The sequence below is a fragment of the Tachysurus vachellii genome, chromosome 23, assembly GCF_030014155.1.
Source record: "Tachysurus vachellii isolate PV-2020 chromosome 23, HZAU_Pvac_v1, whole genome shotgun sequence".
In the NCBI taxonomy this organism is placed as follows: Eukaryota; Metazoa; Chordata; class Actinopteri; order Siluriformes; family Bagridae; genus Tachysurus; species Tachysurus vachellii.
In genome coordinates, this window is record NC_083482.1 from 10100405 (window position 1) to 10119052 (window position 18648).

At 42.4% G+C, this 18648-nt stretch overlaps 1 protein-coding gene and 1 long non-coding RNA gene across 3 annotated transcripts in view; one reads left to right on the forward strand and one right to left on the reverse strand.

Moving 5' to 3' along the window:
- LOC132838594 (uncharacterized) overlaps positions 1–435 on the reverse strand; it is a 20882-nt gene extending 20447 nt beyond the window's left edge. Inside the window, exons 1-2 of one of the 2 annotated variants that reach the window (XR_009647655.1) lie at positions 187–435; positions 1–22 (exon numbers count right to left, since the gene is read on the reverse strand). The exon at positions 1–22 is cut by the window's left edge and continues 68 nt beyond it. This is a non-coding gene — a long non-coding RNA (uncharacterized LOC132838594). The other variant, XR_009647654.1, reaches the window with a different exon arrangement.
- Positions 363–18648, forward strand: part of tshz3b (teashirt zinc finger homeobox 3b) — a 43280-nt gene continuing 24994 nt past the window's right edge. The window contains exons 1-2 of the mRNA XM_060859002.1: positions 363–845; positions 1270–1688. Coding sequence (XP_060714985.1) covers positions 1649–1688 — 40 coding nt within the window. The 5' untranslated portion in view covers positions 363–845; positions 1270–1648. The remainder of the gene's footprint in view (positions 846–1269; positions 1689–18648) is intronic.

The following is an 18648-nucleotide window of genomic DNA, read 5'->3' on the forward strand; positions in this document are numbered from 1 at the left end:
TCGCTCTGATCTGAAAGACAAGCTGAAAACGGACAAACTTATTTATCCACTTCTACAAGAGCTCACACTGAAACCCTTCACTTTCTCTTGCAGAACATTCTCTCCTGCCAAAAACACATCTATCCGTTTAATGCGCAACATTTATACACACGCGTATCTTGATCAGATCTGGAGAATTTTTCTTACCGTTCTAAAAAAAATTGATAATAAAAATCAAAGCTTCTTTTCCTGTCTGTGCAAAAAAAAATCTGTTTTGTTTAATCAGACTTTAAAAGGGGAAAAAAATAGTCTCGGAGCGTTAAGGGGAAAAGTCGCGACTGATTCGGCTTGTTGCTGTTTTTAAATACCTGCGACACAAAGAAGCAGGAAAAAAAAGTGAGATTATCGGCCAAGAAAGTGTTTTTTGGCAGCAGCTTGGTGCTCAGTGCGCGCGCAGCACCGGCGCGGGTCCGTCCCCCTCCTCCTGATTACAGCCAGAGACATCCAATCAAACGCCGATCTCATCGATCCCTGCTCGCTCACCGCGGATTTTGGAGGCGCTCGGACAAAATTAAGCAAGCAGGCATCGGCGCGGGAGGGACACAAAGTCCGTCCGTCTCTCTCTTCCTTCATCCCTGATTTGTCTGTGTTAAAAACAAACAAACAAACAAACAAACAAAAACAAACAAAAAAGTCCGTTTTGCGTGTAGAGAGAAATAAAGATGGACGTTTAAAGGAGTCTTTTGGAGTCTTTGGGGATTTTTTTTGTTTATTTTTGGCGGAATGAGACACTGACCCTAAAACCCAGTGCGCTTTTTCCTCTGAACCCCGCAGGATATGGATAACGCAGTCGATCAAGCGAGCGAGTAAGTACGTTTCACGTTTAACACGTTTGTTGATCAGTCGGACGGACGTGTCCTCGTGCGCGCGCACCGGCACGGGGATTTTACGCTCGTGCAGCAGCAGCACGTTCGCTCTGTTTCAAATTTTGGTTGATTTTTTGTTGTTGTTGGTTTTTTTTTTTTGACAATATGCATGTGTAAACGTTTGGCTGGTCCGATCAGTGCTTGTGTACGGGTGTTTTATCGCTATTGTGCATTGTGTGACTGCAGTAGAGACAGAGAGAGACACAGAGGAAGACAGACATATGCCTGTAGCCTCCTGACAGGCGCTGTAGCTAAACCATCCGAGGTGGAAGGAGTTAATGTGACAGTGCTTGATGTTTGCCCCCCCTTGCTTTTGCAGGACTTTTGAGTGACGCGATCATTTTCGTGTTTTTTCTCCCTTAAGCTCGCCTGTTGCGGCTGCCAGCGCGGACTGAGTGAGAAACGCAGCGAGCCTCAGAGCGGTTTTTTCCCTTCTTCCCTCTCACAGCGCACTGCTTGAGACAGAAAGCGAGGGCGAGAGAAGGAAAACGCGATCGGCTTTTCAGCTTCTTCTGCTTCACGTCTGCACCTCGTTTCTTCGTCTTAACATATTTGGGCTCTGAAAGCCTCCAATGCCAGTGTGGTGAAAAGGGTGAAAGGCGCCGCGGGAGCCGCGTGAAGGGAAGCGCAGCTCGGAGCGACACGAGCAGCAGCTCCGGACTCAAACTCTGCAGAAAGACCCTTCGACAAACACACACTCTCTTTCTTTCACACACGCACAGACCACAACCCAGTACTCCACCATGCCGAGGAGGAAACAGCAGGCGCCCCGGCGCTCGGCAGGTACAGTCCTTACTTCATTTATCCCCGTGTTTCGGTACAGAGCGCTGCGATTATCTCACTTTAAGCTCCGAGTGTGTGCGTCAAACGCGTGGGCTGTGCGACACGCGCGTGCACTGAGGGCGACTACAGAGGCAGAGAAAAGTTTCTTTTTTCCTTTCCTTTTTTTCCTTTTCAGAGGCGTTTTCACATGGGGACATTAAACTTTTTTTAAAATTATGATTATGAATATTATTATTATTATGATTATTATTATCATCATTATCATCATCATCATCATCATCATCATCCTTATTATTATTATTATTATTATTATTATTATTATTATTATTATTATTATTATTATTATTATTATAAGTTGTTAGAGTTTGTTATATAGGCTATTAAAATACAGCTAAATGAATTGCAGCCTATGAAAGAATTTATTTTTCCCTTATAATCTCTTTTTCTCTCCAAACTTGTCGGACATTTCTAAATAGGCCAGACTAGTGATTTATTCCAGAGCTGTGTGATTTTCTCAGATTTCCAACCTAATAGGGAAACAGCTACTTTGAACAGGAAGGGGGGGGGGGGGGTTGCTTGCTTTCCAGTAAGCTTTCCAGTAAGCTTCTGTCCTTTCTCTTCTTTTCCCACTCCCTCCATCCTCTTTTTTTCTTTCTTTATTTATTTTTTCATATCGACACCGTGAATTAAAGATCTATGAGGATAAAAAGAGCTTCTGGGTGTCAGCTGACTGTCAGGACTCCTTTTGATGCTCAAGTACAAACATTATAGCCTTTGTTTATTTCTTCTTTTCTTTTCTTGCACACTCTGTGCTTTCTGAAGGAAATAAGACGTGATCTTGTAGCCGAGGAAGATCCAGGTTTTATTGGACAGTCGCCAGCTTTTACTTTGACGGCTGATTGATTGCCCGTCACGTGCCTCGCCTTTGATCTATTCATTCCCGATAAACATCAATAACTCGCTCGCCATGGCAACGCCAATCCCCGTGACGTCACGTCCGCAGCTAACAAAACCCATTAAAGCGTCTCGAAGTTGCTCCTTCTCCCACTGTGTACCATCATCAGGCCACAAGGCCAGAATTTCTTTTCTAGCTCTAGCTCAACAAAACTACATTCCTTTGGCCCAAACAGGTGTTTTGTTTTTCCTCCTAAGATACATTATGGTCAGATACATAGGAAGATATTTTGTAGAATAGTCGTCCAGGAAAAAAAAAAAAGCAATGGTACTAAATTTTTCATAAACTATGACACGATACAATTTAGTGTATTAAAGGTGCACGATATTCATCCGTATGCTTAGATAAGTTGAGATGACGGTTCCACGCCAGCCGCAAGAACCTCAAGAATAAGTGCATTTTGCTATTTTTTTTTTCCCTGAGCATTTACAGGAAAGTGAAGGATTCTGTTGCTTTGTATTTGTCAGTTTTCGTCACTTTGGCGCCCTCAAAAGTTATAAAAAGTGACTAGTAACGAAGATGTAGTAATTGTTTATGAGCTGTGGGGACAAAATGTTCCTGAAAACAAGGATCTGTAGTGAAGGTTTGTGTTTGAGTAAACGAGTAGGTTTTACACACACACTCCATAGTGAGCTCTCTAATAGCTAAAGACAGAACATGACAATGGTAGCCTTTTTAAATAAGTAGAACAGAGCGACACATGGCAACGCACCAACAATCAATACACCACCATGCTAACATACTGTAAATGATTACAATCTGCAAGGGCACATAAAACCATATTAACACTGCCGTACACGTGCACACTCACACACTCACACACAAACACACGCACACACACACACACACTCTGCCGGTATGAAAAATGTTACTAATAGCCTAATCCGGAGATGGAAGAATGGTTTGCTCCATCAGTCGGACCCGTCAAAGCGACTTTGTTTCATATTTGATTTAATTGTCTCCCTCTTTGACAGGCACATTCATCAATGGCTCTAATGGTCAATCAGAAGTTGGCAGAGTGAGTGCTCTCATTTTACCCCCCACCCACCCCCGTTCCTCAAGCACCCCCCGCCACCCCACACACGTGCGTGCACGCACACTTATATACACACACACAAACCCCCTCATACGTTAGGCCTGAGTTTTACTCTATCAAAATGCTTTTGCCTAATGGACACACTAAAGAGGTGGAAGGAGGGAGGACGAGAATGAAGGATGACTGAATGGCTTCTCATTTCACAGGGGTGAGAGGGGGAAAAAAGATTCAGGCATTTATGCCTTTGATGAGCGGATGAAGACAAATACGCGAGCAGTCTGAGCATTTTTTTTTCTCCAGACAAGGCAGCTTCCTGTGATTTTTTTTAACTCTAACACACACACTCGCACACACACACACACCTCAAGCCCCTCCTCTTTCTCTCTTTCTCACTCTCCCTCAATCTCTGCCTCCCAGCAGCCCTCACAGCTGCAAGTTATAAGGTTGACGACTGTGCCGTGGCATACAAAGAGTGATGACAAATTGATTGCACCGCCGTGATGGAAAGAGCAAAGGAAAGATGGCAGATGATGGGCCTTGATTAGGAACTTTGGGAAATCCATTCCCCTGCAACCTTGAGCTTTGCATGAGAACGTTTTGCCCCTCGCTCGTTTTTCTCTTCGTTTCTCTCTTTCTCTCGCTCTCACCCTCCCTCGTTCCCTCTTTTAAGTCGCGAAGACCTGCTCAGCCGTAGAAAAAGAAAAGTTGTTTTGCCAGCTTCATTAGTGTTCACCTAATTAGCTGTAAAGCTGATGGATTCCTGACAGGCCTAATGATTGGAGATGACAAGCTCCGCACACTGTCATCCAGCCCAATTAGGTTTGCAGCTAGTTTGATGTAATCAAGTTGATATTACACAGTCCTCCATGCCTTTAGTCCATGCACTAACTCAATTTGCTGCTGCAGGTGACAAATGGGCCCAAGTACCTGCGTAATCACGTTGGCTGGTTGGAACAGGCTGCTCTGAATGGTCAGACCAAGAACAACAAAAAAAAAACAAACAGCAAGTCTTGTTTAAACCAGGAAAGGTGTTGTGGTGCTGTGCATACTTTTATATCCTATATTTGTAACACGGTGTCCTATGACATTCTCTCCGTTTCTTTTAATCTCGGGCCTCCTTTTTTTTTGTCCTAACACACTCTCACACACTGTGCTCTCTGTCTAGCCAGAGTGATTTTTTTTCCCTCCTCCTCCCACAATGCCCTCCTCCATTCAGGAGCAGACAATAGCATGTACACCGTGTTTTTTTGTTCACAGGCTTCAAAGCTTCGCCAGACCAAACATATCAATTGTTTTGGGGAGCCTGGGAGAACATCAGACCTTTCTTTCGCTCGCCCTTGTCTGTCTCAGTTTGCATTAGGTGCGCTCGAAAAGTAGGGGGAAGTACACGCCGAACAGGTCTTTACACACACACCTGCATAGAGACAGAGTGATACATGATGACGGAGTGTGTTGACGTTGGTCATTATGCCACCTTTTATAAGATATCCGAAGTTGGTTTAGCGTACGGCAGTCAAGAAAAGTGCAGCTTGAGCGTTGTGTTCAATGCAGATAACTATGATTCATAAAAATATCCGGATGCGTGATGGATGCAGTGGCGAACGCAACAGAGATGGATTGAAGAGAGCGAAAGGAGCTGATTTCTGTGATTTTAGAGGCTGGTTGATTGATTGCGGACGAGAAAGGAGGATTAATCAAACTCAGTATGAGTTCTGAGAAGAGAGGAAACCCCTCGGCTTACTTCTGCACGAGTATACGGAGTAACATAAGTTGGCACGAAAGTCCTCACACGCATACACACATTAATGGATATTGCATATATAGTATCGATCTTTTTTTACTACACACACACACACACACGCACATATAAGCACGCCATCGTACATGGTGTAGTACATGCCATAAAGCACGTATGACACCTTTATAATGTCATAAAGACATTAGTAGCAGAGAGAGATCTATAAATGATTTATATATCTCCTGGCTATGTGTATTATTATTTGTACAATTTATTATCACGGTAGATTTAAAAAATGTTTTTTTTATTTATAATTTATTTGTGAGAAGACCTGAACTCTCCTACTTACTCTTCAAGTGCATTTACTTTATTATTATAATTTTTTTATTTTTTTTTCAATTTTAACTTAATTACTCAAAGTATAATGAAACATGCTCTCTTAATTATGCTAATTATCCTTATTAAGAGCTAGCGCTGATTCCTGATAATCATATGCATTATTAAGGAAAGGGAAAACGATGGCGTAAACACAAGTCTCCGAATTACCTCGAATTAGTCCTCCAAATTATAAAGGAACTCTTTTTTTTATTTTATTTTATTATTATTATTTTTTTAAGAGTTGCTTTGGTAATTTTGATTATTTTTATATATTCATCATGTTATTTCTATGTAAATGATTTCTAAAGGAAGGGTCGGTCTTGAGGTCTGTTTATATATATATATATATATATATATGATACATAATGATCAATAGGGCAGAAAATGGTGTACAGCGATGATAAAAATGATGATCTGCGGTATGGAGGTAGATTTTTGGTGAAGATTTGGTAAGCAATCATTTAACAGGAAAAGGAAAAGGCTGCGTTGTGGTTTTATGCTGTGAAATTGGCCCATCTCCTCTGTTCACTGCCTTGTTCTTGCCGGTGGACAGTTGGCGCTGGCTGGGTGTCTGTGTGTGTGTGTAAGTGTGTGTAAGTGTGGATTATAGGACCTCACATTGCTCCAGCCCAAACCCTGCGCTCCCAGGCAGCCAACTGACACTATGATTAGTTATGGCCGTCCTCTGCTTTTTACACCGCAAACACCGGCCGACAATCACAGGGGTTAAAGCAGAGGAGAGAGAATGAACAAAAAAGAATGGAGAAAAGAAAGAAATCAGGGAAGGGGATGCGAGTTCTGAATAGCAGCCAGCCAGAGGGAGGGAGAGAGAGCGAAAGAGAGAGAGATAGAGATAGAAAGAAAAGGCAGAGAGCACGGTAAGTTCTCCTCCCCGTGGATCCACACCAGGGCTGATGGTTGATAAACAGATTTTTTTTTTCCAGAACCTTCCGTCATGGCTCCCATTAGCTTGACAGCTGTCAATTAGGACTGCCTTGGTCTCACGGGCTGCAGTTTATTGCAGGCGGTTGATGCTGTCATTTTCCTCACAGTTTCGCCTTGAGCGTTATCACGAGCACTGAAACAGTCAATAGCTGATGCATCAGCAGTTATTTCTTAAATTGGCTCACAAGGCTGCATCCTACCCTCATTTTTTCCCCCCTCTCTCTTCCTCCCTCAACACACACACTCTCTCTCTGTCTGTACTCTATCCCCATCCTCTCTTCCCTAAAGATTGTTTTGTGAAGAGATGACGATGAATTGCGACTGCAGCAGGGTTAGTGAGAGTGCAGGGAGGGCAGTGCCATGTGACGCCAAAGTGTCATCCTCTCTCTCTCTCTCTCTCTCTCTCTCTCTCTCTCTCTCTATTTCTCTCATACACAGAAATATGTCTCAACATTCAGATTTCTTCATTTGTTATTTCCTGAAAAACTAGCAATATCATCTGTAATATTCAGAGATGTTGAAAATCACACAAAAAAAGGCATATTTAGGAATGTCATGCTGCTTGGAATGGAAAGGGCATTTTTCATGCGCTTAGCATATTGACTGTAGGGGATTTTGCATGCTGTTTTAGGGTTGATGATGCGTCCCACTTTGATTTTGTGTCTGGTTTAGTATGAATCCATTTATCTTGTTAAGAATAAAAAATAGAAAGAAAAACACACACACACACACACACACACACACACACACACACACACACACACACACTCGGTGGATGGTTGGATGGGCAGCGGTTCGGTTATATTTCATATTCGCTGTCCTTTACTAACAGCAGAAAGAGAAAATATAATATGGAATATTGCTAAAGAAATACTGTACAAACTGAATTTGAGTGAGACTAAAAATGATTCGCCAGTCAAACAAGCAAAGGGTGTTTTAGATAAATTGTTATGATATAAATATTCATTTGGCCTTTTTGGATAATTTGCGATATTATATATATAGAGTTTATCGATACACATGCGCACATGTACTTTACTACTGTATATTAATTATTGTTTTTGTATATAATTAGTAACGTGGTGCATTTAAATGATATTAGACTTCTGTTTTTAGTGATCTGGTTATGTTGCATTCAGAGACCAGAGTTTTGCAACATTTAATCATTTAACAAGGAAAATTAGACACAACGAAAGTCCTTGGCTACGTTTTCTGGAAGTAACAGCAGTTATGGTCAGTGTTAATAAAAGTGTTGATGAAAGCCACAGTAATTGAAGGTCTGACATTTTTTTTTCCTCCTGTAACTAAAGCCATGTGTGAAACATCACAGCAGATTATTAGGAAATAATAATTGAAAATGTCAGCACGTGCTTAGGAAGTAAAAACACGCAACCGATGTTGCGTATGAAGCTCTAGCGCTCGTACCTCTGCATCTTAAATGTTCAATATATATATATTTCAGACATTTAATAGTCGATGAGACCGCGTAGAGACTTCTTTCAGAGTCATGCCGGAACAGGGACCGCCTCTGTCACCGCATGATTCGCTGTAGACCACAGTGGGTGGGGTCTTCTGCTTTGCCGCAAGGAAGTTTGGGAGGAAACAGGAAATGAGAAGGCTTTCTGGGATCTGGGATCTGGGTTTCTTGCTCTGGGCCAGAGTTATTTTTACACCGGCCTGTACAGTAGAGTCGGCGACGAGCGCCGCTGCTGCTATTCGATCGGCCTGAACTCTCACTGACTGTATTCCTCTTTTTCGTTCTCTCCACCGTTCTGCTCTCTTCACCCTTCCCAAAGCGATACTGTGACCCTTTGTGTGTGTGTGTGTGTGTGTGTGTGTGTGTGTGTCAGGTCGTGTAGGATTGTGCAGACTCTGGCAGCTATGTAGGGGGATTAAATCTCTGTAAGAGTCCCAGTGTGCTCTGGTGAAATATGGCTGGGTAGAAGTAATCCCTGTCTGTGTTGTTGTCATGTAGAGGAGGGGATGGAGGTGGGGGGACATTTGGGCGAAGAGAGACAGAGAGAGAGAGAGAGAGAGAGAGAGAGAGAGAGAGAGAGAGAGAGAGAGAGAGAGAGAGAGAGAGAGATTGGAGGAGTAAAGGGTTGGTTGTTGGTTTACAGCAGGGGACCTTGGTTTTGAGTGTCATTTGGGCATAACTCCAGGTCTGAGGTTTTTTTTTTGTTGTTATTTTTTTTTTTAAAGATTTTGCACATTTTGGATATGTATACATATGTGTACGTCAGTGTAGGTTGCTAAGGTACTACTGGAATAAAGCTGGACGATCAAAAATACCACAATATTGTGATAAATCACACAACACGCACAATACACTTCTTCAGGAGATTACAGGTATCATGTGGACTTTCCTAACACTAACCGACTCTGTTGGGTTTCTGGAACAAGTAGCTGACCTGAAACTCAGAAGAGGGCGATATGATATGATTTAATATTAAATCACAATACTTTTTTTTCAGAGACATCGTTTACTTTGGCAAAGGTTGAAGATTCGTTTGTCCGGGTTTGAATTAGGATCATTTTAGCAACGAGCAGCGATGTAGAAGAAGAGACGATACCTGCGACACTGTCACAAAAACATAGCCTGAGTTTTTTATTGTAATAATAAAGAAATGAAAAATGCATCAACCTTCTGTTTCATGGTAAATACTATTTTAAGCACTGCACATTCTGCACCATGATAATCTCTTCAATATAACACAATATGATGATATTTCTGGTGTATTAAATCCCCATGGCTTTGTTCCAGACCCCTCCTCCTGTTCAACTCTTTGCCTGGAAACTGACATCCATCAGTCTTACATTCTGTGTGTGTGTGTGTGTGTGTGTGTGTGTGTGTGTGTGTGTGTGTGTGTGTGTGAGTGAGTGCCGCCACTTTTTGATGCCGGTGCTGGTGATGAAAGGCAGGGCTGAGAGGGAGAGGGAGAGAGGGGCCCTGGTAATCAGGGCCAGCCTGGGCCCTGACATCCTTCTCCAGCCTGACAGGCCTCTTCCTTCTCTCTCCACACTACGCAGGGCGAGCGAGCAAGAGAGAGAGAGAGAAGGAGAGAGAGAGCGACGCCTATATGCTCTTTTTCTCCTCTCTTCATGTCCTGATCAGTCTCAGATGCTGGGAATTACCAACCCCCTTCCTTACTGTTGTGTTGTGTTGTGTGTTTTTTTTTTTTAGTTTAATGAGTGGAGAGGAAGAAAGGGGACAGGGGGGAAAGCAGGGGGTGCTGTTGTTAACTCTAGTGGGGGGTCCATGCTTTGTGCCTGCGTGCGTTTGCATTCGTTGTAACCTGTAGGTGTGTGTTACAAAAGGGTTTATGGCTAATGATGTATGCTTTCCTGTGTGTGATGTCATGTCACCGTTTCCTTCCTGTATCTGTTTGCATGTCCTGAGAGTCATTTTACATACGATTGTATGTGTGTGTGTGTGTGTGTGTGTGCGTATTTGCGTGTTTGTGTGTTTCAGCCAGCGGGTGGCTGAGCATTCTCCACGCCTAGGCAGAGGCAGGCAGGTGTGAGAAGCCGAGAGTGAAAGATATATAGCGAGAGAGACGGGGGTAGAGAGAGGACGAGAGAGGAAGTCTGTTTTATTTTATAACGCGGGCCTGTTGCTAATTAATGTTTCTTGGTAGGATTCTGTCGGAGTTGAGTAATGTTTTTGATCTTTATGCCTGATAACTGCATACCTAATGAGATTTCAAAGCTTCTCGAGATGTGTGTGTGCGCTGCTCCCCGCAATTATTGACAGATGCCTTTTCTTCGCCATTGGCTCCAGCACCATAAATCCTCGGGCTGTAATGAGCTTGAGAAGTGCCACCCTGCCAGTGAGCTAATGAAAGGGAGCGTGAGAGGCGGGGGCACGAGGGGGATCACGCTTCCCTGACACATTTTTTTCTTTAAATGCACTCTGCAGATGTCAGGCCCCCACCGCCAGTGTGTTAAAAAAGAAAAGAGAGAGAGAGAGAGAGAGACGGAGGAGAAGAAAAAAGAGGTGGAAAAAAAAAGGAGAGTGGATCCTTAGTTAGAAGAGAGGGGATGAGTCGGGAGTTTCGGCTGGCGAAGAGATCGGGTTTCGCTCCCATGTTAAGGTCATTTGTCTGCGTTACATAGTTTTTATTTGAAATAGTAGGCGCGTTGTTGCCAAATTCGACTTTGATTGATACAGCTACACTCTTGCTGCCAGTTTTTTTTTTTCTTAAGATCATGTCTTTTCCTTTTTTCTTCTTGTTTTTTTTTTTTTTTGGAGAAAGATATAGCAGGAGGGTGGATGATGAGCCAGATAAGAGAAAGGAGAGAGAGAAGGCGACAGCGTCAGAACGCAAAAAACACAAAGCATTTGTTCGTTCTATCCACATATGACTTTTACGACAAGTGAGAAGAAAGAGACTCAGGGAGAGGGTGAGAGAAAGAAAGAGAGAAAGACAGACAGAGAAAGAGAGAAGAGAGAGGCGCTCCATGCCAAACAGTCGATTTCCTCTGCTCCTCGGTACGGTCATACATCACGGAGCCGCCCTTCTCTCCTGACAGAATGACGTGTGTCATTTATCAAACCGGCCTTTGCCAGGGAGCCTAGTGTTAGGGGCCGTCTCCCCCTTAGAGAGGAGTCACAGCCTCCACGCCTCTGAAGGGGGGGCAGTTGAGGGAGGGCGGGATCCAGTAGTTCCAGTAATAATGCCACTCAGGCCTCCCACTTTCCCCTTAACCTCTGTGTGTGACATGGGAAAAAATATCATGACGGAATTGTGTGTGTGTGTGTGTGTGTGTGTGTGTGTAGGATGGTACTTTAAATGTTGATGTGGGTTTATATTTAATAGATACTGCTTGTGCATGACTTTTAAAAGCCAGCTGTCAGAAGTTCATTCCAGTCCATATCAGGTATTTATTTTAACAGAGTTTATTATCCTGAGGAGAATACAGTATGTTTCTTCACCTATCAGTAAAAGTTATCAGTTATCAGTTGTTGCTTGAAATAAACGCTTTCTGGAGACATAGTGTGTACGTTTAGTGTGAATGTGTATTGTGTGTGTAGTGTGTATGTTTAGTGTGAATGTGTATTGTGTGTGTAGTGTGTATTTTTAGTGGGAATGTGTATTGTGTGTGTAGTGTGTATTTTTAGTGTGAATGTGTATTGTGTGTGTAGTGTGTATGTTTAGTGTGAATGTGTATTGTGTGTGTAGTGTGTATGTTTAGTGTGAATGTGTATTGTGTGTGTAGTGTGTATGTTTAGTGTGAATGTGTATTGTGTGTGTAGTGTGTATGTTTAGTGTGAATGTGTATTGTGTGTGTAGTGTGTACGTTTAGTGTGAATGTGTATTGTGTGTGTAGTGTGTATGTTTAGTGTGAATGTGTATTGTGTGTGTAGTGTGTATGTTTAGTGTGAATGTGTATTGTGTGTGTAGTGTGTATGTTTAGTGTGAATGTGTATTGTGTGTGTAGTGTGTATGTTTAGTGTGAATGTGTATTGTGTGTGTAGTGTGTATGTTTAGTGTGAATGTGTATTGTGTGTGTAGTGTGTATGTTTAGTGTGAATGTGTATTGTGTGTGTAGTGTGTATGTTTAGTGTGAATGTGTATTGTGTGTGTAGTGTGTATGTTTAGTGTGAATGTGTATTGTGTGTGTAGTGTGTATGTTTAGTGTGAATGTGTATTGTGTGTGTAGTGTGTATGTTTAGTGTGAATGTGTATTGTGTGTGTAGTGTGTATGTTTAGTGTGAATGTGTATTGTGTGTGTAGTGTGTATGTTTAGTGTGAATGTGTATTGTGTGTGTAGTGTGTATGTTTAGTGTGAATGTGTATTGTGTGTGTAGTGTGTATGTTTAGTGTGAATGTGTATTGTGTGTGTAGTGTGTATGTTTAGTGTGAATGTGTATTGTGTGTGTAGTGTGTATGTTTAGTGTGAATGTGTATTGTGTGTGTAGTGTGTATGTTTAGTGTGAATGTGTATTGTGTGTGTAGTGTGTATGTTTAGTGTGAATGTGTATTGTGTGTGTAGTGTGTACGTTTAGTGTGAATGTGTATTGTGTGTGTAGTGTGTATGTTTAGTGTGAATGTGTATTGTGTGTGTAGTGTGTATGTTTAGTGTGAATGTGTATTGTGTGTGTAGTGTGTATGTTTAGTGTGAATGTGTATTGTGTGTGTAGTGTGTATGTTTAGTGTGAATGTGTATTGTGTGTGTAGTGTGTATGTTCAGTGTGAATGTGTATTGTGTGTGTAGTGTGTATGTTTAGTGTGAATGTGTATTGTGTGTGTAGTGTGTATGTTTAGTGTGAATGTGTATTGTGTGTGTAGTGTGTATGTTTAGTGTGAATGTGTATTGTGTGTGTAGTGTGTATGTTTAGTGTGAATGTGTATTGTGTGTGTAGTGTGTATGTTTAGTGTGAATGTGTATTGTGTGTGTAGTTGGTATGTTTAGTGTGAATGTGTATTGTGTGTGTAGTGTGTATGTTTAGTGTGTATACAGTGTATATGTTTAGTGTGTTTGTGTAGCTTAAATGTTTAATGTGTACGTGTAGTGTGTACATGTAGTGTGTACAGTTTGTGTGTATGTGTAGTGTTTAGATGTTGTGTATACATGTTGTGTGTATGTGTTGCTTGAATGTTTAATGTGTACATGTAGTGTGTACATGTAGTGTGTGCATGTCGTGTGTACATGTAGTGTGTGCATGTCGTGTGTACATGTAGTGTGTACATTTTGTGTGTATGTGTAGTGTTTACATGTTGTGTATACATGTTGTGTGTATGTGTTGCTTGAATGTTTAATGTATACATGTAGTGTGTACATGCCGTGTGTACATGTAGTGTGTGCATGTCGTGTGTACATGTAGTGTGTGCATGTCGTGTGTACATGTAGTGTGTACATGCCGTGTGTACATGTCGTGTGTACATGTAGTGTGTGCATGTCGTGTGTACATGTAGTGTGTGCATGTTGTGTGTACATGTAGTGTGTGCATGCCGTGTACATGTAGTGTGTGCATGTCGTGTGTACATGTAGTGTGTACATGCCGTGTGTACATGTAGTGTGTGCATGTCGTGTGTACATGTAGTGTGTGCATGTCGTGTGTACATGTAGTGTGTGCATGTTGTGTGTACATGTAGTGTGTGCATGCCGTGTACATGTAGTGTGTGCATGTCGTGTGTACATGTAGTGTGTAAATGTCGTGTGTACATGTAGTGTGTACATGTAGTGTGTACATGTAGTGTGTGCATGTTGTGTGTACATATAGTGTGTACATGTAGTGTGTGCATGTTGTGTGTGCATGTTGTGTGTACATGTAGTGTGTACATGCCGTGTGTACATGTAGTGTGTGCATGTTGTGTCTACATGCCGTGTGTACATGCCGTGTGTACATGTAGTGTGTGCATGTTGTGTCTACATGCCGTGTGTACATGCCGTGTGTACATGTAGTGTGTGCATGTCGTGTGTACATGTAGTGTGTGCATGTTGTGTGTACATATAGTGTGTACATGCCGTGTGTACATGTAGTGTGTGCATGTTGTGTCTACATGCCGTGTGTACATGCTGTGTGTACATGTAGTGTGTGCATGTCGTGTGTACATGTTGTGTGTGCATGTTGTGTGTACATGTAGTGTGTGCATGTTGTGTGTACATGTAGTGTGTACATGTCGTGTGTACATGTAGTGTGTACATGCCGTGTGTACATGTAGTGTGTGCATGTTGTGTGTACATGTAGTGTGTACATATCCTGTGTACATGTAGTGTGTGCATGTCGTGTGTACATGTTGTGTATACATGTAGTGTGTACATGTTATGTATACATGTAGTGTGTACATGTTGTGTATACTGTACATGTAGTGTGTACATGTTGTGTATACATGTAGTTTGTACATGTCGTGTGTACATGTAGTTGTATATGTAGTGTGTACATGTATGTAGTGTGAACATATAGTGTGTACATGTTGTGTGTCCCTGTAGTGTGTACATGTATGTAGTGTGAACATATAGTGTGTACATGTAGTGTGTACATGTATGTAGTGTGTACATGTTGTGTGTGTATGTAGTGTACATGTTGTGTGTACATGTAGTGTGTACATGTATGTAGTGTGCACATATAGTGTGTAAATGTAGTGAGTACATGTTGTGTGTACATGTGAATGTGCACTTTGTTCATCATTGATTGTTTGATCGAAACATGATGGAGTAACAGATCTCAGAGTAACAGATCTCAGAGTAACAGATCTCAGAGTAACAGATCTCAGAGTAACAGATCTCAGAGTAACAGATCTCAGAGTAACTGATCTCAGAGTAACAGATCTCAGAGTAACAGATCTCAGAGTAACAGATCTCAGAGTAACAGATCTCAGAGTAACTGATCTCAGAGTAACAGCTCAGAGTAACAGATTTCAGAGTAACAGATCTCAGAGTAACAGACTTCAGAGTAACAGATCTCAGAGTAACAGCTCAGAGTAACAGATTTCAGAGTAACAGATCTCAGAGTAACAGCTCAGAGTAACAGATCTCAGAGTAACAGCTCAGAGTAACAGACCTCAGAGTAACAGATCTCAGAGTAACAGATCTCAGAGTCACAGATCTCAGAGTAACAGCTCAGAGTAACAGATCTCAGAGTAACAGATCTCAGAGTAACAGATCTCAGAGTAACAGACTTCAGAGTAACAGATCTCAGAGTAACAGATCTCAGAGTAACAGATCTCAGAGTAACAGATCTCAGAGTAACAGATCTCAGAGTAACAGACCTCAGAGTAACAGACCTCAGAGTAACCTCAGATCTCATGTTTTTGCCTCATTCAAGACTTTGAATTCTAGCAGCATTTCTAAAAACAACTGTTTTTAATCTAGTTCTTCAAAAGCATTTCATCAGAATCAGTTCTTGTTTGTGAACCCCAGACTTATGAGTGTTTGTGTGTGTATGTGTGTGTGTGCATGTGTGTGTAGAAACTCAAACAGCCAAAAGTTTTACTTTTGCTTCCAGATGTTCGGGACAGAATTAGATGAAGGTGCCGCTATACCATTAATTAGCTGCCTTAATAATGACAAGGTCCTCAGAAGGATAGTAAGACAAACAAGTGTGTGTGTGTGTGTATATATGTGTGTTTGCTTTAAGACGGCTGTGTGTATTCTTGTATCTCACTTGTGTTTGTGCATCGTGTTCGCCCTAACAAGACGACACGTATCAGTCAAAACCCGACACCCCGTGCCCTCCTTCTCTTCTCTTACTCCCTGCGCTGCTCTCTCTCGCTGCCTCCTGCCTTCTCTCGAGGGGCCTACACGAGTGAATCGGTGCTCTCTCGCTTTCCCATGATTCAAAGGAGCATTACCGAAGATGGATGCTCCTTAAAAAAAAAGAGATGGATGATGGATACAGGCCTGGCCACGTCATTCATCATTTTGAATATTATTTAGACTGGCCGTGTAAAGCTGTAACCTGAGCTGTGTGTGTGTGTGTGAAGGGCTGGGCGGCGGGATGAATGTGTGTGTGTGTGTGCATGTGTGTGTATGCGTGTGAGGAGGGGGGGTAGGGGCGGCTTTGCTAGGCCAGGACGCAGGCTTCTTCTGATGGATGGGGACAGCTCTCGTCTTGTTTGTTACTAGATACCAGAGGAGCCACAATCACTCGCTTACTCCCTCGCTGCCTCTCACAAAAAAAAAAAAAAAAAAAAAAAAAAAAAGTGCCTTTGCCTGAAAAGGGCTAAAATAAAAGTGGAAAAGAGGGTGGGAAGGGGGGACAAACCACAAAGTGAGTTTGTTTATCATAGCCACAGTTCCATAACCTTGGTAACCTCGCTTTTTTTGTCCCCTAAGTTGCGTCGCTGACACGTTTTTTCGTCGAGGTCGTTAATTTTTTTGGACAGCCCCTCAGGACGGAGTGACCACTGTCGTCATGGCGGCGGAAGGAACGAGAACAGCTGGGCTTCATTAGGAGGAAATGAAGTCGACCTTTAAAACACACACACACACACACACACACACACACACACACACACATTTGTGGCACGCTTGATGCTCTAATGACACGTGAACCTGGGAGGCAAGAGTGCTGCTGTTTAAACCTATATCGCATTCAGTCCATATACCACAACACACACACACACACACACACACACACTCAAACACACACACAGAGGATAGGTGTGGATGTTTTACATTTGTCCCGCATCTGTGTACTGCATTCATCTCAGCCCGTGGTATACGGCGGAGCGCTGGAGCACTTAACGTTGATGCGTCTCTGCATTGTTGTGCGGTGGAGATGTATGAGGTATTACAACCCTGATTGTATTGCATAGCATCTGATTAATTGTTTTGCGTTGAGTCATGCATTGCAAGCTCATTGTGGGATCTTGTGGGTGTTCTTGGACCCATTGTTGTTCTTGGTTCCCAGCATCTAAAAGATTCCCAGCATATGACAAATGCTTCCCTATGACACACTCGAAATGGCTTTAAAGAGATACTCCAGTGTTTCTTAACCTAATCTCTATGTATGACATGTAGCATATGAGAGATTACCACATACAGGAATTTTGATGCGTTTCCCAGTACAGAGAATAAAACGAACAGAAAAAAAAAAAAAAATAAACCTGTTGACTTGAAATTCACTTATAATGAAAGCCTAAGGGCAGTTGTTGTTTTTGTGTGGAACATTTTCATGAATTCTTCAGTTATTTGCACTAAATTTGTTCAATCGTTCCTCTGAGGGATAAAAGAATTGATGGTTATGAATATCAACATCTCAGCATACTTATAGCTCGATCGCTCATGAACGCCGCATAACTTTAGTTGGAATGACTTTATTTTGCGATTCTTTTTAGCCAGACGTCCCCTCGTCCCTGCCTTCGCTCACTAAAATGAAAACCTATTTATTTATTTATTTATTTATTTATTTATTGACACGTGACCTTAACCTTCTGTTACAGATTTTCAGTTTCATTACAGTACAAGAATGCTTAAGGTCTACAGGTTAACTTCTTCTAAGCGAAGCGTACGTGAGCTAAGAGTTTCAGCAGTGGGAATGGTGGCCTATCCCTTTAAGGTTAAAGGGGCACTGTGGGAAAATCAGTATTAACACCAGCAGACTAGCCAGACTCGGTTTCTACTGAAGTGGCTACTGATGTGATGGTAGAGAGAACGGCTCAAATCTCACCTTTCTGAAATTTGATGTACTTGAGACGGCGGAGGATGGGGGTGGGGGGAGGCAGGGGGTATGTGGGAGAGAACCCAAACTTGTGTTCGGAAAAGTAAGAGCAGGGTTGTTTTGTTTCCGCGTGCTCTTTTCCCCCTTTTCCTTGTCCTCCTGTCCCTGCCTTGTTCCTCGTTCTCGTTCTCTCTCTCTCTCTCTCTCTCTCTCTCTCTCTCTCTCTCACAGTTTTATAGCAGGAGACATGATTTATTGTGGCCATCCATCTTTGGGTCTCATCCATCACCTCCTGGTTGCTAGGCAATCATGGCAGCAGCTGTTTGCTTTGACTCAGACAGAGGCGCTGTCAATCAAGGCAGGCAGGTGAAAAGCATTAGAAACACGCTATTGTCAGACGGAATAATTAATCAAAGGCAGGAAAGATAATTAAAAAGATATGACCCTTGCTAGCACTTGCTCGGGGTTGTCGGCGCAGGGAGGGAAGGGAGAAGAAATAAAAAACGATGGTATGGAGGAAAGGAAGGAAGTGGAAGAAGGGGAAGGCACTGGCGTGTGGCATGTCCTCTCACTCTCTCCCCTCTCGTGCTCTCTCTCTCTCTCTCTCTCTCTCTCTCTCTCGTTCGCTGTCTCAGTTCTACAGAACACAGTGAGAGAGTGGAGGCAGGGAAGATAAAGCTCACTCACTTTGTCACTGGCACAGGTTGTAATTAATTAAAAAGAGATCGGGGGAGAGAGCAAGAGAGGAGAGAGAAATAATAAAAGGGCTGGCTGAACAGATGAGAGAGAGAGAGAGAG